This window comes from Pan paniscus, chromosome 18, assembly GCF_029289425.2.
Source record: "Pan paniscus chromosome 18, NHGRI_mPanPan1-v2.0_pri, whole genome shotgun sequence".
NCBI lineage: Eukaryota > Metazoa > Chordata > Mammalia > Primates > Hominidae > Pan > Pan paniscus.
This window is the reverse complement of record NC_073267.2, coordinates 84,672,293-84,695,366: the sequence shown is the minus strand read 5'-3', so window position 1 is coordinate 84,695,366 and position 23,074 is coordinate 84,672,293. Positions and strand designations below refer to the sequence as shown.

Here is a 23,074-nt window from a genome sequence, read left to right as displayed (position 1 = left end):
ATCACCATGCCTGGCTAACCATCTTTGCCAGGCTGGTCTTGAACTCCTGACCTCATGATCCACCCACCTTGGCCTCCCAAAGTGCTGGGATTACAGGCGTGAGCCACTGCGCCTGGCCAGTCCTGGCTAATTTTTAAAAATTTTTTCTGGGGGTGGAATCTGGCTATTGATGCCCAGGCTGGTCTTGAACTCCTGACCTCACACAGCCCTCCCACCTTGGCCTCCCAAAGTTTTGGGATTACAGGCATGAGCCACCACCCTACCTGGCGTCTTTTGCTTAGCCTAGTGCTTTTGAGATTCATTCTTGTTGTTGAGCCTATCTGTTAGTCCATTCCTCCTTCTTGCTGAGTAGTGTTCCAGTATATAGACTGCAATTTGTGTATTCATTCACCTGTTTATGGACATTTAGTTTTTTTCCAGTTTTTAGTGACTGAAGAAAGCTGCTGTAAGTAGATAAGTATCAAGGCCAATTTTTATTTATTTATTTATTTATTTTTCTTTTTTGAGACAGAGTCTCGCTCTGTTATCTATGCTGGAGTGCAGTGGCACGATCTCGGCTCACTGCAAGCTCCGCCTCCCGGGTTCACGCCATTCTCCTGTCTTAGCTTCCCGAGTAGCTGGGACTACATGCGCCCGCCACCACACCCCACTATTTTTTTGTAGTTTTGGTAGAGATGGGGTTTCATCGTGTTAGTCAGGATGGTCTCGATCTCCTGACATCGTGATCTGCCCGCCTCAGCCTCCCAAAGTGCTGGGATTACAGACGTGAGCCACTGCGCCCGGCTGCATTGTCTCTTTCTTATAGATTAAGAAGAGTGTAAAAATTTTTCTGGATTCCAGTTCTGTATGGTTATATATATTGTAAATCCATTCTCCCAAGTCGTAGCTTGCCTTTTCATTCTTTTTATGGTATTAAAAATTTTTTTTAAATTTAAATTAAAATTTTTTTTGAGATGCTGTCTCGCTGTTACTGTGGCTGGAGTGCCTATTCACAGTCACGATCATGGTGCACTGCCTCCTTGAACTCCTGGTCTCAAATGATCCTCCTGGTTCTGCCTCCCAAGTAACTGGGTCTGTATTTGTGAGTTACCACTCCCAGCTATGTGCTGTCTTTTGATGAACAGAACTTTAATTTTAATGCAGTTAAATTTATGGATTATGCTTTTTCAGTCTTGTTTTTGTTTTGAGACAGGGTCTTGCAATGTCGCCCAGGCTGGAGTGCCGTGATCTTGAATCAGTGCAACCTCTGCCTCCTGGGCTCAAATGATCCTCCTGCCTTAGCCTCTTAAGTAGTTGGAACTGCAGGCACACACCACCAGGCCGGGCTAATGTTTGTATTTTTTGTAGAGCCATGTTGGCCAGGCTGGTCTCGAACTCCTGGGCTCAAATGATCCACCCACCATGGCCTCCCAAATTCTTTTTAAGTCTTCTTAAGAAAAATGTTTAGGCCGGGCTTGGTCGCTCACAACTGTAATCCCAGCACTTTGGGAGGCCAAGGTGGGCAGATCACGAGGTCAGAAGATCGAGACCATCCTGGCTAACACAGTGAAACCCTGTCTCTACTAAAAATACAAAAAATTAGCCAGGTGTGGTGGTGGGCACCTGTAGTCCCAGCTACTCAGGAGGCTGAGGCAGGAGAATCGCTCGAACCCAAAAGGCGGAGGTTCAGTGAGCCAAGGTTGCGCCCTTGCACTCCAGCCTGGGCGACAGGGTAAGGCTGCGTCTCAAAAGAAAAAAAATAAAAGAAGAAAAGAAAAAGAAAAACGTTCGTATCCTAGATTCATAAAGAAATTCCTCAATATTTTCTTGTATCTTGAAATTGAAAATGAATCATCTCAGCAGAAAGTATACTCTCTTCTGACCTAATAATGGTTGGTGATTTATTAGTCTCAGCATTGCAACAGCTTTGCCACAAAGATAAAGATTGAGGACTGTGTTTTACTCTAATAAAAATTAAAATAAAAAAACACAACTCAAATTATTTGGCTAGGAGCAAAATTATAAATAATTAATAATCTGTGTGTTTTTCTGGAGCAATCCAGCTTCGGTTCCTACTTTTTTAGTTTCATACAATGTTCATTTCGAAAAACTATAGAGATGGAGGGGCAGAACAGGACTTTTTGGTGTAAGTGACTATTAATATGTATACTGTGAAATATTTTTTCTTTTTTAAATAAATTTATGTGTATTTTAACATCGAGATGGGGGTCTCACTGTGTTGCCCAGGCTGGTGTCAAACTCCTCAGTTTAAGTGATCCTCCCACTTTAGCCTCCCAAAGTGCTGTGATCACAGGCATGAGCCACTGCACCTGGCCTATTTTTTTTTTCTAGAAAATTTAATATAAAGATGTGGTAATGAATGGGAGAAGAGCAAAGACGTTAAGGATTTCGTGCCAGACTGTGTTAAGATTAAGGTTATACCACCTGTCTTCCATGTGATCTTGGGCAAGTTACTTCCTTTCTAAGCTTCAGTTTTCTTTTTTAAATTTTTTTTTCTTTTTTTTACTTTTTTTTTTTTTTTTGAGACGGAGTTTCACTCTTGTTGCCCAGACTGGAGTGCAGTGGCATGATCTCAGCTCAGTGCATCCTCCACCTCCCAGGTTCAAGCAATTCTCCTGCCTCAGCCTCCCAAGTAGCTGGGATTACAGGCGCCTGCCATCACGTCCGGCTAATTTTTTGTATTTTTAGTAGAGACGGGGTTTTACCATGTTGGCCAGGCTAGTCTCGAACTCCTGACCTTAGGTGATCCACCTGTCTTGGCCTCCCAAAGTGCTGGAATTACAGGCATGAGCCACCGCGCCCAGCCTTTTTTTGTTGTTGTTTTTTGAGACAGAGTATTGCTGTCTCCCAGGCTGGAGTGCAGTGGCGCGATATAGGCTCACTGCATTCTCCACCTCCTGGGTTCAAGTGATTCTCCTGTCTCAGCCTCCTGAGTAGCTGGAATTTCAGGTGTGTGCTGCCACGCCTGGCTAATTTTTGTATTTTTAGTAGAGACGAGGTATCGCCATGTTGGCCAGGCTGGTCTTGAACTCCTGACCTCAGGTGATCCACCGACCTTGGCATCCCAAAGTGCTGGGATTACAGGTGTGAGCCTCTGCGCCCGACTGACTTCCTTCATTCATAAAACAAGGATAGTAGTGCCTACTTGTGTTGGGGGTTCCCCAGGCCACGCCAGGCTCAGTGACTTACAAGGAGGCTTCACAGTCGTATTTGCAGTTATTACATATTACAGCAAAAGGACACAATGCAGAATCAAAGGGAAAAGGCAAATGGCATGAGGTCAGAAGGAAACCAGGCCGAAGCTTCCCAGAGTCCCCTCACTGTAGATGCACACAGGATATGCTTAATTCCTCCCGTGTGTAACTGGAACAATGTGTGAGAAACATTGTGTACCAAGGAAGTTCCTTAGGGACTCAGTACCCACAATTTCTATTTGGGGCTGGTCATGTAGGCACCCTCTGCCTTAACAGGTACCAAAATTCCAGACCTTCAGAAGGAAAGTAGGCACTCAGTGTAAACCACATCGTTTGTACGTACAGTTGAGGCACGGGGAGGCTCTCTTACTAGTTAAGGAGCAGTGGAACGCTCCTAAAATCCACGTTCTAGATAGCAGCCAAGAGCCACCCTTGCAAGCAGGCCTCGCAAGGATAGTAGTAGCCTCATGCCTGCCGTGCCAACTCTTTTCTGCACACTACCTTGTAGACTGGCTGTGAGGATTAAATGACAATATCAGTGCGGAACACCTAGCGTAGTGGTCAGTATATGTTAAGCAGTTGATAAATGTTGATTACCATTATTATTAAATTAGAAAACTGGCCTAAGGAAGCAACACACTTGGCCTGACAAAATAGCCCTCTCCTCTGCCCTGTCGTTTTGCAGGTGAGGAGTGTGAGAGCCCCAGAAAGATTAGGTGACGTACCTAGTAGTACCTAGTGCGGGCCATTTTAGTGTGTGGGAAAGTGAGACTGTTTCCATTTAATTAAATTTAATCAGTTAATTTTTTTCTTTGTTTTTGAGATGGAGTCTTGCTTTTCGCCCATGTTGGAGTGCAGTGGCATAATCTCAGCTCACTGCAAACTCTGCCTCCTGGGTTGAAGCAATTCTCCTGCCTCAGCCTCCTGAGTAGCTGGGATTACAGGTGCCTGCCACCATGCCCAGCTAATTTTTGTATTTTTAGTAGAGACAAGGTTTCACCATGTTGGCCAGGCTGGTCTCGAACTTGTGACCTCAGGTGATCCACCTGCTTCAGCCTCCCAAAGTGCTAGGATTACAGGCGTGGGCCACTGTGCCTGGCCAATTTTTGTGTTTTAGTAGAGACAGGGTATCACCATGTTGGCCAGGCTGGTCTTGAACTCTTGACCTCAGGCGATCTGCCTGCCTTGGCCTCCCAAAGTACTGGGATTACAGGTATGAGCCACTGCGCCTGGCCGAATTAATTAATTTTTAATTTTACAATCCACCATGACATTCAAAGAATGTTCTCATTTAAAAGAGAAGGCTTCCTGAGCAACACTCCTATTGCTGAGCGTGTGAACAAGAGTCTCCGATAGGTAACGTGTAGTGAGTATTAGACAAGGATGGCTCAGAAACTGTTGGGCCAAGCATGGTGGCTCACGCCTGGAATCTCAGCACTTTGAGAGGCCCGGGCTGGTGCATCACTTGAGCCCAGGGGTTCGAGACCAGCCGGCGCAACAGAGTGAGACCTCATCCCTACAGAAAATGAAAAACTTAGCTGAGCATGGTGGCTTGTGCCTGTGGTACCATTTACTCAGGAGGCTGAGGCAGGAGGATTGCTTGAGCCCAGGAGTTTGAGGCTGCAACGCCACTGTGCTCCAGCTGGGGTGATGGAGAGAGACCCGCCCCACCCCCCCCAACCCCAATCTAAAAAGCAAAACAAAACAAACCAGCTTTGGCAGCAGTGTTCATATATAATTTTATGTTTTTTGAGACAGTTTTGCTCTTGTTGCTCAGGCTGGAGTGCAATGGCACAATCTTGGCTCACTGCAACCTCTACCTCCCGGGTTCAAGCGATTCTCCTGCCTTAGTCTTCTGAGTAGCTGGGATTACAGGCATGCGCCACAACACCTGGCTAATTTTTTGTGTTTTTAGTAGAGATGGGGTTTCTCCTTGTTGGTCAGGCTGGTCTCAAACTCCCGACCTCAGACCTCAGGTGATCTGCCTGCCTCAGCCTCCCAAAGTGCTGAGATTACAGGCGTGAGCCACCGTGCCTGGCCAATATCTAATTTAAATAGAAATTGGATCTTGTCCTTTGAAATGGTCAGACCCTTTTAATAATCAGTGGTTTTCAGTTTGTGGCTTTAGTCTGTAAAACCTCTTTTTTTTTTTAAGACAGAGTCTTGCTCTGTCACCCAGGCTGGAATGCAGTGGCTCCATCTCGGCTCACTGCAATCTCCATCTCCCAGGTTCAAGTGAATCTTGTGCCTCAGCCTCCTGAGTAGCTGGGATTACAGGTGTGCGCCACCACGCCTGGCTAATTTTTGTATTTTTAGTAGCCATGTTGGCCAGGCTGGTCTCAAACTCCTGACCTCAAGTGATCCACCCACCTCGGCCTCCCAGCGTGCTGAGATTACAGGTGTGAGCCACCGTGCCTGGCCTAGACATGAGTTTTAATCGAATTCTGACTGCAAAGCCGATGCATACCATTTCTGCTGCACCAGGCTACCTCCATTTTATGCCTGGAGAAAGGGCAGAGTTTTTCCTCCCTTTGATAAATTGTGGTCTGTTGCTTTGGATTGCTGAAACCAAGTGCTTCAGAACACTGTTGCCTTTGGAAGTTGACTCACCAAGAAATTTTTTAAACGAGGACAGCAGCAATTTGTAGTCTAATAGAGTCTCATGGAATTGATTTCCTTCATTAGCCATTAGTTAGCTTGACGTTTCCAAATTATTAATTATATTTACTCCAAGAGAATCAGAATCAAATATCACCATCAATTCTCATTTCATAAAGGGCATGTAAATCCTAAAGTGTTAAGTGTGCCAAAAGTCACCATCCTTCTTTGCAGTTGAAGGAACAAAGACTTCTAAGAACTTCATTGTCTTCTGTTTAAAGATACCTGTTTTGATAGAGAGCAGTCCTGGACAATAAGTTTGTTTTCCTACAATTGAGGAGGAATTTTCAGTATGGAAAAGCAAGAGTTTGGCTGGGCATGGTGGCACATGCCCATAACCCTAGCCCCTTGGGAGGCTGAGGCAGGAAGATTGCTTGAGCCCAGGAGTTCAACACCAGCCTGGGGAACAGGCTGGTTGTCTCTACACAAAATTTTAAAAGTAGCCGGGTGTGATGGTGTGCACCTGTAGTCCCAGTTACTTGGGAGCCTGAGGCAGGATAATCACTTGAGCCCAGAAGTTTGGGGTTACAGTGAGTACCACTGCACTCCAGCCTTGGCAACAGAGTGAGACACTTCCTTAGAGGCTGGGTGCGGTGGCTCACACCTGTAATCCCTGCACTTTGGGAGGCCCAGGCAGGTGGATCACTTAAGGTCAGTAGTTCGAGACCAGCCTGGCCGACATGGTGAAACCCCATCTCTATTAAAAATACAAAAAACAGCCAGGCACGGTGACAGGCACTTGTAATCCCAGCTACTCAGGAGGCTGAGGCGGGAGAATTGCTTGAACTCAGGAGGCAGAGGTTGCAGTGAGCCGAGATTGCGCCACTGCACTCTAGCCTGGGTGACAGAGCAAGACTCCATCTCAAAAAAAAAAAAAAAAAAAGAAAAGAAGGAAGGAAAGAAGGATGGAAAACGGATGAAAATTTTACAGTATAAAGTGTATGGGTAAGGTACACAAATCTTTTTTTTCTCTTTTTTTTGGGACCACTGTCAGAAACAAAATTTTGTTCATCACATTGTTCTAATAGAACGTCTCACACCGCAGGCGGTGAGCTATTGAAGTTTATTGTCCTAGGAGGTATTAACGAAACGAATGAACTTTAAAAGTTTAGATAAACTCGTGGGTGATAAATTATTAAGGAGAATTATCAAGAGAAACTACCAAAAATATTCTCAGAGATGTCGAGGAACACCTTGGCTCATTGTGAGCTGGAAGGACCCTGATTTTGACTTGGTTCTGACCTACCATCTTTTTTTTGGCCTTTTTTTAGACAGGGTCTTGCTTTGTCATTTAGCCAGGAGTGTAGTGGTGTGAACATTGCTCATTGCAGCCTCAACCGCTCGGGCTCAAGTTATCCTCCCCTCAGCCCCCCAAGTAGCTGGGAGTACAAGTGCATACACCATTCCTGGCTAATTTTTTTTTTTTTTTTTTTTAAGAGGTGTGGTTTCATCATGTTGTCCAGGCTGGTCTCGAACTCCTGGGCTCCAAGCGATCCTCCTGCCTTGGCTTCCCAAAGTCCTGGGATTATAGATGTGCACCACCATGCCCAGCTGCAACCATCTTTCATGCTACAGAGTTTTACAGAGCACCTCTGTGTACAAAGCAACTTGCTGGGTGCTCTGGGAGAAATGAAATAGACCATGCTCAGCAGGGGCTCATCAGCTAGTGGGAGAAGAAAGACGTGTATAGCAATAATTAAACACAGCAAGTTGTGGCAAGTTCTGTGAGGGAGGGGCAGAGAAAGTGCTTTCGGAAAAGGTGGAACCTGCTTAGAGAGGTCCTTGGGAGAGCTGCTTTTTTTTTTTTTTTTTTTGAGACAGAGTCTCTCTCTGTCGCCCAGGCTGGAGTGCAGTGGCGCATCTTGGCTCTCTGCAAGCTCCGCCTCCTGGGTTTATGCCATTCTGGGAGAGCTTCTTAGGGGAGGTATGTCTTGGGACTTAGAAGATAAGTAGAATTAAGTGAAATGACAAATGACAAGGTATCACATTGCCTGCCTTTAAATTATACTGCAAGGCTGTGGTAACTCAAACAGCATGGTACTGCTAGAAAACTAGACATATAGACCAATGGAACAGAATAGAGAACACAAAAATAAAGCTACATACCTACAACCAACTGATCTTTGACAAAGTTGACAAAAATTAACAATAGGGAAAGGAGTTCTAGACCAGCCTAGGCAGCATGGTGAAACACTATCTCTACCAAAAATACAAAAAATTAGCTGGGTGTGGTGGCATGCGCCTGTGGTCCCAGGTATTTGGGAGGCTGAGGTGACAGGATCACTTGAACCCAGGAGACGGAGGTTGCATTGAGCTGAGATTGAGCCACTGCACTCCAGTCTGGGCAAAAAATTGAGACCCTGTCTCAAGAAAACCCCCCAAAACCCCACAAAAATTAGCAGGCTGAGGTGGGAGGATCATTTGAATCTAGGAGTTTGAGGCTGCAGTGAGCTGAGATCATGCCACTGTACTCCAACCTGTGTGACAATTTGGGAGGCTGAGGTGGCGATCACCTTAGGTCAGGAGTTCAAGACCAGCCTGGGAAACATGGTGAAACCCTAAAAATACAAAAATGAGCCGGGCGTGGTGGCACATGCCTGTAATCTCAGTACTTGGGAGGCTGAGGCAGGAGAATCGCTTGAACGGGGGAGGCAGAGGTTGCAGTGAGCTAACGCCATTGCACTCCAGCCTGGGCAACAAGAGTGAAACTCCATCTCAAAAACACAAACAAAAAACAGGCTGGGTGCAGTGGCTCACACCTGTAGTCCCAGTACTTTGGGAGGCTGAGGTGGGTGGATCACAGGGTCAGGAGATTGAGACCATCCTGGCTAACACGGTGAAACCCCGTCTCTACTAAAAATACAAAAAATTAGCCGGGCGTAGTGGCATGCACCTGTAATCCCACCTACTCAGGAGGCTGAGGCCTGAGAATCACTTGAACCTGGGAGGTGGAGATTGCAGTGAGCCAAGATCGTGCCATTGCACTCCAGCCTGGGTGACAGAGCGAGACTCCGTCTCAAAGGACAAAACAAATATGTATTATATATATATATATATTTATAAGTAGCCAATTTAAATTTTAGTCTGTAAGTGGATATAAAATGCCACTTTACACCTCTAACCTGTCTTTAATCCCCAGCAGGCACCTTTCTTCAGACTGCTGGGAAATCCTATCTCAGTCATTGCAGGGCTTTCCCTCCTCACTTGCAGTGTGGTCATACAAAAATCCCACAGTCCCGTGGTTCTTAACCCACATCTAGAATTCCCCACCTGCTGTGCTGAGGGTGGAGAGGGCTTGGATTGCAGACTCCTTTCCCCCACAAAGCACTCACTTTCTCTGGTTAGGTCATTTTCACTTCCTCTGCTCAGTGTTCCCTTTCTCCATTCCTTCTTTGGGACAGCTTAGTGTAAGCTTCCTCAATGTGCTCCTGCAAACATGGTGGTAACCTGTTTTTTCTAGGGTAGTGGTGGGAAAAATCACGTAGATGGTGTTGTGGTGGTAGTTTTTCTTTTTTTAAATAACTTCCTCTGATATGGGTGAGTTATGATAGTCTATTTGCCGTTTTTGTTTTGTTTTGTTTTGTTTTGAGACAGAGTCTTGCTCTGTCGCCCAGGCTGGAGTGCAGTGGCAAGATCTCAGCTTACTGCATGCAGCCTCCACCTCCTGGGTTCAAGCGATCCTCCTACCTCAGCCTCCCGAGCAGCTGGGACTGCAGATGCATGCCACCACGCCTGGCTGATTTTTGTATATTTAGTAGAAATGGGGTTTCGCCATGTTGGCCAGGCTGGTCTTGAACTCCTTACCTCAGGTGATCTGCCTGCCTCGGCCTCCCAAAGTGCTGGGATTACAGGTGTGAGCTACTGCACCCGGTCCATATTTAGCATCTTACAACAACATCCATTTATTAGCTCACAGTTCTGTAGGTCAGAAGTCCAGGCACTCTCAGCTCCTACATGCTGTCTCAGGTCCTTGCCATGTCCTTCTGTCTTTGCAGCCAGCAATGCGAATCTTCATGTTGAATCTCTCACCTTTTTAATCTCTGACTTCCTGTCTCTGACATCTAGACATAGATTTAAAGGACTGATGAGACTAAGTCTCTCAGTCTCCCCGTCCTCTAAATTTTCGTCATCCCAAATAGGAGCTCTGTACCCATTAAACAGTAACTCCGCATTCTCTACTTCCCCTAGACCCTGGCAACTTCCATTCTACTTTTTGTTTCTATGAGTTCATCTGCTTTAGGTGGAGTCATATAATATTTGTCCTTTTGCATCTGGGATACTCTACTTAGCATGTTTCCAAGCTTCATCCATGTTGTAGCATGTATCAGAATTTCCTTCCCTTTTAAGGCTGGATAATATTCCATTATATGTCTGTACCACATTTTGTTTATCTGTTCCTCCATTGGTGGACATTTGGGTTGTTTAAGGTCTTCTATCTTTTTTTTTTTTTTTTTGAGACCGAGTCTCGCTTTATTGCCCAAGCTGGAGTGCAGTGGCATGTCTCGGCTCACTGCAACCTCTGCTTCCCGGGGTCAAGTGATTCTCCTGCCTCAGCCTCCTGAGTAGCTGGGATTACAGGTGCCTGCCACCATGCCCGGCTAATTTTTGTATTTTTAGTAGAGATGAGGTTTCACCATGTTGGCCAGGCTGGTCTCGAACTTCTGACCTCAGGTGATCCATCCGCCTTGGCCTCCCAAATTGCCAGGATTACAGGCATGAGCCACCGTGCCCAGCCGAGTTCTATCTTAAGGTCCACTGATTGGGACCTTAATTACGTCCATAAAATCCGTTCCCAATAGTAGCTAGATTTGTGTTCAGTGAATGTTGAATAGCAGGGAAGAGGTGTGTATATACCAAGGGCCTGGAATCTTGGGGGCTATCTGTTAGGATTCTGCCTACCACAGACTCCCCAGAAAGATTACACAGATCTTGTTAGAGGAAACGTCTTGCCCTCCTCCTTATCATCTCCTTACTGTCTGTAAATTGCACAGAGGAATCCTGGAAATGGCATCTCATTTCACTGCCTGTCTTCTGGGCTTCTCTCTGCTCCTGACTCTGGTGCACTGAAGGATGCATGTTAATCACTCTGCAGCCTCCGGTGAGAGTACTCTGGCTTCTTGTCCCCAATGTTACTTGTGATGTTTCTTGAGGGTAGATGACTTGAGAAATCCACTAAATAAGGCCAGCGAGGGTGAGGGAAAGAAGGTGCTTACCATTTGTGATTTGTGATTGTCGCAGAATGTATAAAATGGATTCTTCATTGATACTCTCTTGGAGAGAACTTAGAGCATTTAATAACCAAACAGTGGCCCAAACTGTTTCATGATACTAGCATGAGAGTGCAGCAGGATTTGAACTTGTCCAAAGAAACTCAAGGCAATAACTGCCCGGATTAAAATAAGCCTTGTGCTCAGCCTGAATGCACATTCGTTGGACTCATTGCAGTCTCTTGGGAGTTAGACGTTGGCTCCTGAAACGATGTGATAGTGCTCCCTGGGAATTGGGAGACCCGGGAAATAGAAACCAGTTAAATGCACTAGAAATTTCAGAGCGAACGTGACCTGGGGATGTCAGTATCCAGAATATGACCTTAGATTCAGCAGGGGTGGTGTCTGAATATTGCCAACTGCCATATGGCTTGAGGAGAAGTCCATGCCCTTTGGAAAGTCACGGGTGTCTTGGGTGTGTGTGGGGTGGGGGTGTCCAGATTAGGTTTCACTTGGAAGAAGGCTCTTTGTTCATAGTAGCTGCTGTTTTCTCTGAGCTAGTCAGCCTCCCTGTGGGCTCCAGGACTTCTGTCTCTTCAATTTATTTATTTTTATTTATTTTTTGAGATGGAGTGTCATTCTGTTGCCCAGGCTGGAGTGCAGTGGCTCAATCTCAAGTCACTGCACCCTCCACCTCCCACGTTCAAGCGATTCTCCTGCCTCATCCTCCCGAATAGCTGGGATTACAGGTGTCCACCACAACACCGGGCTAATTTTTGTATTTTTAGTAGAGTTGGGGTTTCACCATGTTGGCCAAGCTGGTCTTGAACTCCTGACCTCAGGTGATCTGCCTGCCTTGGCCTCCCAAAGTGCTGGGATTGCAGGTGTGAGCCACCCCGCCCAGCCTGTCTTTTCAATTTAGAATGTACCAGCTTGGTTGCGTGTAGTCTTGGTGTGGGGGTAACAGGTAGCAACTGCCCTATTGTCAAAAATCAATGTGTACTTGGGAGGCTGAAATGGGAGGATCACTTGAGACCAGGAGTTGGAGTCCGGCCTGGGCAACATAGCAAGACCCTGTCTCTACAAAAAATAAAAAAAGTGAATGTGGAATTGGGTTGCAAATTAGAAGTGGGTGGGTAGAAGCATCCACTGTAGAGAACTAATGATACTTGCGAGCTGGGGACTTCTTGGGAGACAGGAAGAGGAAGAGCCACAGAGACCTCTGCCTTCTATCCCCGGCTGGGTTTGCTGGCAGCACTGACTCTGTGTTCTCTCTCTCAGGCAACTGCGATGTCTGTGGACTGTCTTGGGCAGCATGCAGTGCTTTCTGGGTAAGTAAGCTTGCCGAGTTTGTCTGCCATGATTTCTGGAAACGAATTGCAAATCGGGGTTTCTGGGAACTTGGAAGCTGTTCTTATATTTACGGATTATGATCATAGGGTTTAGTTCTGATATCCTGTTTGCCTCAGGGCTACTCGGAGGGATTATTTGCAGTTTATTTTAATCTCTGCCCTAATAGGTAAGCAATAAAACACCTTTGAAGTTTTAGTGACTGGTAGCTTGAACTTGAAATTGCAATTTTCTGTTTACTGCAAGACTCAAGGATGTTTGCTACTACATACCTGGAGGATGAAATCTATTTTGGTGAAGCAGGTGGTTACTAGGATTGAAGGAATCTGAGTTCCAGTTTGACAGTGCCACTAACTGTGAGCCCCTGGACATTTATTCAGTTTGGCTTAACTGGACTTTGGTTTTCTCATGAAGGAATTTGATTTCATCATGAAGGAACTGAATGACATAGTTTCTGTAGCATCTTCTGGCTCAAAATTTTTAAGACTCTGGCAATTAAGGGCCATCTCTGCTTTTCTAATAACCCTAACATCGTACTATTGGGATAAAATGTAATAATCAAGCCAGGCATGGCCTGTAGTCCCAGCTACTTGCGAAGCTGAGGCAGGAGGACCACGTGAGCCAAGGAGTTCAAGACCAGCCTGGGCAACATAGCAAGACCCCATCTCAAAAAAAAAATTTTTTTTTTTTGAGACGGAGTTTTGCTCTTGTCGCCCAGGCTGGAGTGCAATGGCGCGATCTCGGCTCACTGCAACCTCTGCCTCCTGTGTTCAAGTGATTCTGCTGCCTCAGCCTCCCAGGTAGCTGGGATTATAGGCATGTGCCACCACGCCCGGCTCATTTTTTGTATTTTTAGCAGTGACAGGGTTTCACCATGTTGGCCAGGCTGACCTCGAACTCCTGACCTCAGGTGATCTACCTGCCTTGGCCTCCCAAAGTGCCTCCTGAAGTGCTGGGATTACAGGTGTGAGCCGCCGTACCCAGCCAAAAATTTTTTTTGATGGTCATGGTCCCCTTTTCCTTTCATGTTGCTCTCGAGTACAGTCCTTACCTCTAGGATCCACTGTGTTTTAATTAATGTAGTTGTTTATGAACCCATTTACAAATCAGTGAAAATATTTTCTTTTCTATCAGCTTCATTACTTTATTTTGAAATTGTGTTTTAATTTACCTTTTTTAAAAAAGTATACAACACGGTAAACATGTAAAAATTTCAGAAGGATATACAATGAAAAGTAGATTTCCTTCCTACCTCTGACCACCTCCCTGGAGAAAATTATTGATGTCATTTTTTTGTGTGTCATACTGGGTGCCTAGATAAGGGAAAGTTGGTATCTCTTTTCTGCCTCCAGCTCCCTACTCTTTTTTTTTTTTTTTTTTTTTGAGATGATGTTTCGCTCTTGTTGCCGAGGCTGTAGTGCAGTGGCACGATCTCGGCTCACTGCAACCTCCGCCTTCCGGTTTCAAGTGATTCTCCTGCCTCAGCCTCCCAAGTACCTGGGATTATAGGCGCCCGCCACCATGCCCAGCTAATTTTTGTATTTTTAGTAGAGATGGGGTTTCACCATATTGGCCAGGCTGATCTTGAACTCCTGACCTAGTGATCTGCCCAGCTCATTCTCCCAAAGTCCTGGGATTACAGGTGTGAGCCACCGTGCCTGGCACACATTTTTACTATTTTTCAACATGATCTCGAATCTTTATATTTCATTTTCTTTCTTTTTTTCTTTTTTTTAGAGATGAGAGTCTTGCTTTGTTGCCCAGGCTGGTCTTGAACAGCTAGGCTCAAGTAATCCTCTCACCTTGGCCTCATTTCATATTCTCTCTCTCTCTTTCTCCCTTTTTCTCTTTCTTTCTTTTGAGACAGGGTCTCACTCTATCACCCAGGCTGGAGTGTAGTTGCTGATGTGATCTCGGCTCACTGCAGCCTTGACATCCCAGACTCAAGCAATCCATCTGCCTCTGCCTTGGCCTCTTGAAGTATTTTCTCTTCTTTTTAAAAAAATTTTAATTTAATTTTAAGTTCCAGGATACATGTGCAGGATGTGCCGGTTTGTTACGTAGGTAAACGTGTGCTATGGTGGTTTGCTGCATCTATCAACCCATCACCTAGGTATTAAGCCCCATATGCATTAGCTATTTATCCCGATGCTCTCCCTCCCCCTGGCCCCCCAACAAGTCCCAGTGTGCATTGTTCCTCTCCCTGTGTCCATGTGTTCTCACTGTTCAGCTCACACTTATAAGCGAGAACATGTGGTATTTGGTTTTCTGTTCTTGTGTTAGTTTGCTGAGGATAATGGCTTCCAGCTCCATCCATGTCCCTGCAAAGGACATGATTTCATTCCTTTTTATGGCTCCATGTTACTCCATGATGTATATGTACCACATTTTCTTTATTCAGTCTATCATTGGTGGGCGTTTGGGTTGATTCCATGTCTTTGCTATTGTGAATAGTGCTTCACTGAACATATGCGTGCATGTATCTTTATTTTTATTTGTATTTTTTTTGAAGACGGAGTCTCTCTGTCACCCAGGCTGGAGTGCAGTGGCATGATCTCTGCTCACTACAACCTCTGCCTCCCGGGTTCAAGCAATTCTGCCTCAACCTCCCGAGTAGCTGGGACTACAGGTGCACGCTGCCATGCTTGGCTAATTTTTTGTATTTTAGTAGAAACGGAGTTTCACCATGTTGCCCAGGCTGGTCTCGAACTCTTGAACTCAGACAATCCACCCACCTTGGCCTCCCAAAGTGCCAGGATTACAGGCGTGAGCCACCATGCCTGGCCATATCTTTATAATAGAGTAATTTAGATTCCTCTGGGTACATACCCTATAATGGGATTGCTGGGTCAAATGGTATTTCTGCCTCTAGGTCTTTCAGGAATCTCTCACCTCTCCTATTCAACATAGTATTGAAAGTTCTGGGCAGGGCAATCAGGCAAGAGAAATAATGAATATTCAAATAGGAAGAGAGAAAAAAAGAAAAAAGAAAAAATAAATAGAGAGGAAGTCAAACTGTCCCTGTTTGCAGACGACATGATCCTATAACTAGGAAACCCCATTGTCTCAGCCCAAAAGCTTCTTAAGCTGATAAGCAACTTTAGCAAAATTTCAGGATACAAAATCAATGTGCAAAAATCACAAGCATTCCTATACACCAACAATAGGCAAGCAGAGAGCCAAATCATGAATGAACTCCCATTCACAATTGTTACAAAGAGAATAAAATACCTAGGAATACAGCTAACAAGGGAAGTGAAGGACCTCTTCAAGGAGAACTACAAACCACTGTACAAGGAAATCAGAGAGGACAGAAACAAATAGCAAAACATTCCATGCTCATGGATAGGAAGAATCAATATCATGAAAATGGCCATACCTCCCAAAGTGATTTATAGATTCAATGCTGTTCACATTAAACTACCATTGACATTCTTCACAGAATTAGAAAAACTATAAAATTCATACGGAACCCAAAAACAGCCTGTATAGCCAAGACAATCCTAAACAAAAATAACAAAGCTGGAGGTATTTCGCTACCCGACTTCAAACTATCCTACAAGGCTACAGTAACCAAAACAGCATGGTATTGGTACAAAACAGACATATAGACCAATGGAATAGAATAGAGATATCAGAAATAAGACTGCACATCTACAACCATCTGATCTTTGACAAACTTGACAAAAACGATGGGGAAAGGATTCCCTGTTTAACAAGTGGTGCTGGAAGAACTGGCTAGCCATATGCAGAAAATGGAAACTGGACCCCTTCCTTAAACCTTATAAAAAAAAAAAACTCAAGATGGATTAAAGACTTAAATGTAAAATCCAAAACTATATATAAACCCTAGAAGAAAATCTAGGCAGTACCATTCAGGACATAGGCATGGGCAAAGATTTTATGACAAAAACACCAAAAGCAATTGCAACAGGAGCAAAAATTGACAAATGGGATCTAATTAAACTAAAGAGCTTCTGCACAGCAAAAGAAACTATCATCAGAGTGAACAGACAGCCTACAGAATGGGAGAAAATTCTTGCAACCTATTCATCTGACAAAGGTCTAATATCCAGAATCTACAAGGAATTTAAACAAATTTACAAGAAAAAAACAACCCCATTAAAAAGTGGGCAAAGGACGTGAACAGACACCTTTCAAAAGAAGACATTTATGCAGCCAACATATGAAAAAAAGCTCATCATTACTGATCATTAGAGAAATGCAAATCAAAACCACAATGAGAGACCATCTCTCACCAGTCAGAGTGGCAATTATTAAAAAGTCAAGAAACAACAGATGCTGGCGAGGCTGTGGAGAAATAGGAATGTTTTTACACTGTTGATGGGAATGTAAATTAGTTCAACCATTGTGGAAAACAGTGTGGTAATTCTTGAAAGACCTAGAACTTTCATTTTCTTATATTGGGTTTTTTTTGGTTGTTGTTGTTTTGAGACAAGGTTTCACTCTGTTGCCTAGGCTGGAATGCAGATCATGGCTCACTGCAGTCTCCGACTTCCAGGGCTCAAGTGATCCTTCCACCTCAACCTCCAAACTGCTGGGACTGCCGGCATGTACCACCACACCTGTCTGGCTAAGTTTTTTTTTTTTTTGTAGAGACAGGGTCTCCCTATGTTGCCCAGGCTGATCTTGAACTCCTGGGCTCAAGTTGATCCTCCTGCCTTGGCCCCCCAAAATGCTGGGATTATAGACATGAGCCACTGCACCTGGCATTTTCTTATACTGAATTTTACAATATGTGTAGTAAATTGTATAAAGTGTGGTAAACTTAAGTAAATAGCTAAAATTTACAAATATATATACTCATGTAATCACCATTCTGATTAAGGTACAGAAATTTTTTTTAGGACCTTGGAAGGTCCTTCAAATCTGGAAATCTGTATCTTTTAGTTTAGAGAAATTTTTCTGTATTATGTCTTTGATCATTTTCTCCCTTTTATTTTCCCATTTTCTTTCTCTTTTTTTTTTTTTTTTTTTAAATTTTTGAGACAGAGTCTTGCTCTGTCACCAAGGCTGGAGTGCAGTGATGAAAACTTGGCTCACTGCAACCACCTCTGCTTTCTGGGTTCAAGCGATTCTCATGCCTCAGCCTCCCAGGTAGCTGGGATTACAGGTGAGCGCCACCACGCCCAGCTAATTTTTGTAGTTTTATTAGAGATGGGGTTTTGCTGTGTTGGTCGGGCTGATCTCAAACTCCTGACCTTGGGTGATCCACCCGCCTCAGCCTCCCAAAGTGCTGGGATTACAGATGTGAACCACGTACCTGACCTCATTTTCTCTTCTCATTCTTTCTTGTTGGAATTCCTACTAGTAGTCAGTGTTGGATATCTTGTATGACTTTGCTTCTGGCCTTGTCAGTTTTGGCTTCTGGGAGTTTTAAACTTTAGCTTCTTTCTTTTCTTTAGATGGAGTTTCGCTCCGTTGCCCAAGCTGGAGTGCAGTGGCGCGATGTCGGCTCACTGCAACCTCCGCCTCCTGGGTTCAAGCAATTCTGCTGCCTCAGCCTCCCAAGTAACTGGGATTACAGGCTCATGCTGCCATGCCCAGCTAACTTTTTCGTATTTTAGTAGAGATGGGGTTTCACTGTTTTGCCCAGGCTGGTCTCAAGCCCCTGAGCTCAGGCAGTCTACCCGCCTCGGCCTCCCAAAGTGCTAGGATTACAGGTGTGAGCCACTGCGCCCAGCCTAAACTTTAGCTTCTAACACTACTTTCAGATTAAAAAAAAAAATTTCAACTATTTTAATTTTCAAAAAATTTCAACTATTGTTTTAATGTTTATTATTATTTATATTGTCTCTTAACTCTTGGAAAATATTGGTTCCAAGATTTTTTCTCTTCTGCATTTATCACCGTTTCCTTTGAATTCCTTCTTTTCTTCTTCCTCTGTTTTTTTTTTTTTTCTTATTGTTATTATTTTGGAGGGCAGTGGGGAGGCAAGGGAGGAGTTTTTTCTTTCCTTTTCTTTTTCTGTTTTGTCACCTAGGCTGGAGTGCAGTGGTGCAATCATGGCTCGCTGCAGCCTTGAATTGCTGGGCAAGCAATCCTCCCATCTCAGCCTTCTCAGTAGCTGGGAGTACAGGCACATGTCACCACACCTGGCTAATTTTATTTTATTTTATTATAATTTTTTTTTCTTTATGCAGATAGAGTCTTGCCAGGTTGCCCAGGCTGGTCTTAACTCCGGGCCTCAAGCGATGCTTCTGCCTTGGCCTGCAGCACTAACAGTTCCAGTGTGAGCTGCTGCTTCCAACCATGAAGGCTTTTTTCCTTTCTGTTGCATTAGTCCCTATCCTTCAGGTTTCCTCCAGTGACTGAGATCGTTGGCTGCTAATGCTAAAGAGCGACTGGCATCTCTCTTTAAGTGGGTAGATGGTGGGGAGATCAGGTGGGAACCAGGCCCTGTTAGTGGATGTCCAAATGTCATTATCTCCAGGGCTTTGTTGTTGTTTGCTTGCTTTTGTTTTTTCCTGGGCTGGTTATTTTCTCCTGAGAAGTCTATCTGAAGAGTAAAAGGCAGAGTCGTGAGTGCTGCATAGAGAGAGGAATGACTTAGTGCAGCACTTCCCACTTCCCAGGTCTGGGGCTGCTCTAGGGGAGAATAGCACCCACTCTCCACTGAGGCAGCCACCTGGGTGGATGGGTTGCACATAACCCTCTCCTTAGTGTTTTTTTTTGAGATGGAGTTTTGCTTTTGTTGCCCAGGCTGGAGTGCAATGGTGTGATCTCGGCTCACTGCATCCTCTGCCTCCCAGGTTCAAGTGATCCTCCTGCCTTGGTCTCCCGAGTAGCTGGGATTACAGGCATGCACCACCATGCCTGGCTAATTTTTTTTAATTAGTCAGGGATTTCTCCATGTTGGTCGGGCTAGTCTCGAACTCCCAACCTCAGGTGATCCATCCGCCTCGGCCTCCCACAGTGCTGGGATTATAGGCATGGGCCACTGTGCTCGGCCTCCTTAGTGTTCTTTCAAACAGTTCTCCTAGTTTTGTTCTGCTTGTTGTCTTCTAGCCCTACCCCTTGCCCTTGTCTTGAGACTAAAGCCTCCAGTTGGGGGGAAGCAACTTGCTTCACACTCATTTCTCTCTCCATGTACTTTGGCTTTATTTAGCTTGTTTTTTTTTTTTTTTTTTTGAGATGGAGTCTCAGCCTGTCGCCCAGGCTGGAGTGCAGTGGTGTGATCTCAGCTCACTGCAACCTCTGCCTCCCAGGTTCAAGCAATTCTCCTGCCTCAGCCTCCTGAGTAGCTGGGATTACAGGTGCCTGCCACCATGTTTAGCTACTTTTTTAGTATTTTTAGTAGAGACAGGGTTTCACCATGTTGGCCAGGCTGGTCTCCCACTTCTGACCTGAGGCTATCCACCCACCTTGGCCTCACAAAGTGCTGGGAATAGAGTTGTGAGCCACCATGCCTGGCCTATTTAGCTTTCTTTAGATCAATTACCATTTGTCCACCTGTTTTTCATTTCCTGTCTCATTTTCTTTGTCTTTGGAGGTTTTTTGTCTTCTTTACTCTTATTGCAGTGGAGCATTGGGGAAAATGAAGATAAACACCTATGTTCCATCAGGAGTGTTCACCCTGAAGTGCCCACTTTCTGCCTTTGTACATTTGCCCTGTAAAGTCTCTGCACCCCCCTATTGATACTCACCTCACATGTATAGCTACTAGCCTTGTCCTGTTGTTCTTCTGATGGGACGATGCCAGCTGGCCATCGCAGGATCAGGTGATTCCTTTGGAGCAGGCCAGAGATTCTATGTGATATTTGTTCTGCACTTTCTTAGAAGTCCTGGAAATTCTGTGAAATTGTGTATTCCCCTGGCTTTTCTTCTTCTCCCTCCATCATCTCTCCTCAGAGTTCTGCTACCACCTAGAGTTTTGTATGCCATTTCCTGGCTCTTCTGAGCAGGGATGATTAATCTTTTTCTTCATTTTTGAGCCTGCCTATTCTCATTGATCTCCAGGGGCTTGGAGTGGTCTCTAGCAAAGAATCAATAGCTGATGGCTGCAGAGATGTTGATTCACGCAGCAAGGGTATTTTACTTAAAAAGAAAATAGGTGAATGCAGAACCTCCCTGTTTTCAGATCCTTCATGTTGATTGGAACCTTAAACATTACTGGCACTTCATATGTTATTTTAACTATTATTCCTTTTTGTTGTTATTGTTAACCCTCCTGATAGATTTAGTTGAGTTTTCTTGACCAGGAAGTAGTTAGGGGAATTTTGAGATTTTCTGCTTCTACAGGATTTTGGCTTAGTAATAAGTGATATGTTTAATTTAACTCACATTTGTTGAGTGCAGAGCACTGTGCCTGGCGATGTGAAGCATACAGAGATATTCAAGACGGCTGGGCATGGTTCCTTGTGCTTGTAATCCCAGTACTTTGGGAGGCTGAGGCAGGTGGATCACCTGAGGTCAGGAGTTCGAGATCAGGCTGGCCAACATGGTGAAACTCCGTCTCTACAGAAAATGCAAAAATTAGTTAGGCGTGATGGCGGGTGCCTGTATTCCCAGCTACCCGGAAGGCTGAGGTAGGAGAATCGTTTGAACTTGGGAAGCTGAGGTTGCAGTGAGCTGAGATCGTACCACTGTACTCCAGCCTGGGTGACAGAGCGAGACCCTGTCTCAAAAAAAAAAAAAGAAAAAAGAAAAAAAAAGATATTCAAGACATGGTTCATTCTCTGAACACTTAGTTGACTCAGGACAAGAGCCTTAAATTATTAGTCCTGCTACAAGATAAATGCTGCGGTCAAAATGCAAACCATGCAATGGGAGTAATGTGGAATTAATTAATTTAGCAATTAACCCTAGCTGGGGGATTGGGAAAGGCTGGGAGAAGGGCAGGTTGGAGGTGAATCCAGACTCTCATGGATGGATGTGGTAGGGAAGGCCATTTCTGGAGGTGGGACTCTCACAGGGACACTTCTTCCCTTTGTGTGACAGCCACCTTGAATTATACTTGTCACTTCTTTGCCTTTCAGAGTAAATAAATGCCATGTGTGTTTGGGTTTTTTGGAGCACTGCTTGCAAATTGTATGCAATTCCAATTGTGCTTTTCTATCTTAATGCTAATGATGTTGTGTTTTTATACTATTATAATGTTGATGTTGGTCTCTAGCCGCAGATTCTTATACATCGTCAATCTAGATGCCCCTTTCGAAGGTCACCGAAAGATCTCTCGCCAGAGCAAATGGGACATTGGAGCTGTGCAGTGGAATCCTCATGACAGCTTTGCACACTATTTTGCGGCTTCGGTGAGCTTATTTAAGGAATACAGGAGAATGCTGTTAAATGTGTCATCTGGGGCTGGCAGATCTATGCCCTGTGTAGAGAAGAGAATGCAGTCCTCATTGCTCATTTGGAAAAGAGGTTTGGATGGTTCTGAGAAAAAGACAGAGGCAAGTTACGGATTAAATATATGTGGGAATGCTCGCTGGTCCCATCGGTGTCAGGCCTTGTATTTCTAGGGACTGAATTCAGATTTTGTAAGGGAAACAGGCAGATGCATCCATTTCTGTGAGTGGTGAGAACCTGTTTCATCAGCAGCAATGTAACTAGCCAGCGGCCAAATGGCAGATGACTTTGAAAGACATTCTAAGGAGGGTAACTGGTGAGCTGGTGTGGAGTTGACTTTCGTTGCTTTCAGAGGGATCAGAAGACTCCCCCTACCCTTCCATTCAAAGGAAAGGATTCTTCCTTGATTGGGAATCATTAGATTTCGTTAACCCCGTCAAATTCTATGTGCCTGTTTATGTGTGATTTTTTTTTCCCTAGGGAAAACATGTATAAGTTTTGTTAGGTTTTCTAATACAAAAATCTTTATACAAAAAGATTCTGGACTACAACCTCTCTGGCATCTTTCTCCAGATTCTGTGTCACATTGTATTCTAGAATAATGAGAGATCTAAACTTTTTGCTCTTTTTGCATTGGGCTGGCAGGAGAGTATTTAAAGGAATTCTTCCGATTCACCAGGGGCAGGACCACTGTGCAGTCTGTCTCAGTCTGTTCTTGTCAGGAAAGGCAGTCTGCAGAAGGAAAGCAACTGAGCAAAGAAAGAAGAGCAACTTTGTCAGCTTGAGAAGGAACAGAAAGCCGCCCTTCCCAGCTATTTCCAAAATAGGGTCTGCCTTTAACTGTGTATGTCTGAGGTTGCGCTGATTTTCAGGGCTATTCTGAAAGAGAAAGGGAGAGTCAGTCTTCCTGCCTTTCTACTCTCAGGCCTCTTTCCTGAGTGATAGAAGGAGCTCTTTTAGTTGGTTTATACCTCGGGACCCTTATTCCCCTCTCACCCTCGGCCCCTGATCGTCTAGTCCAGGGTTTTTTAACCTTGGCACTACTGGCTCGTTAGGTCATTCTCTGTGGTGGGGCTGTCCTGTGCGTTGTAGGAAGTTCAGCAGCATCCCTGGCCCTACCTGCTAGATCTCAGTAGTATGCTCCCCTCCCCTTGTTATGACAATCAAAAATGTCTCCAGACACTGTCATATGTCCTCTGGGAAGCAAAATCACCTCTGATTGGGTTTAGGCTGACGCCTCAGTTGTTGTACTCAGTGGATTAACACTGCATTTGTTTGGGAGTGCTAACAAAGACAGCCTTTTTAAAATTTGTTCCTTCACAATTAATCATTTTAAAGTGAACAATTCAGTAT

General features: G+C 44.7%; 1 protein-coding gene across 4 annotated transcripts in view; it reads left to right on the top strand.

Annotated features, from left to right (window-relative positions):
• Positions 1-23,074, top strand: part of WDR59 (WD repeat domain 59) — a 114,963-nt gene that overhangs the window by 7,177 nt on the left and 84,712 nt on the right. For 2 of the 4 annotated variants that reach the window (XM_003829526.7, XM_034940707.4), the window contains exons 2-3: positions 12,341-12,390; positions 21,546-21,681. In XM_003829526.7, coding sequence (XP_003829574.3) covers positions 12,341-12,390; positions 21,546-21,681 — 186 coding nt within the window. Of the gene's footprint in view, positions 1-12,340; positions 12,391-20,728; positions 20,959-21,545; positions 21,682-23,074 lie in introns of all 4 variants that reach the window. The other 2 variants (XM_034940708.3, XM_034940709.3) reach the window with 2 other exon arrangements.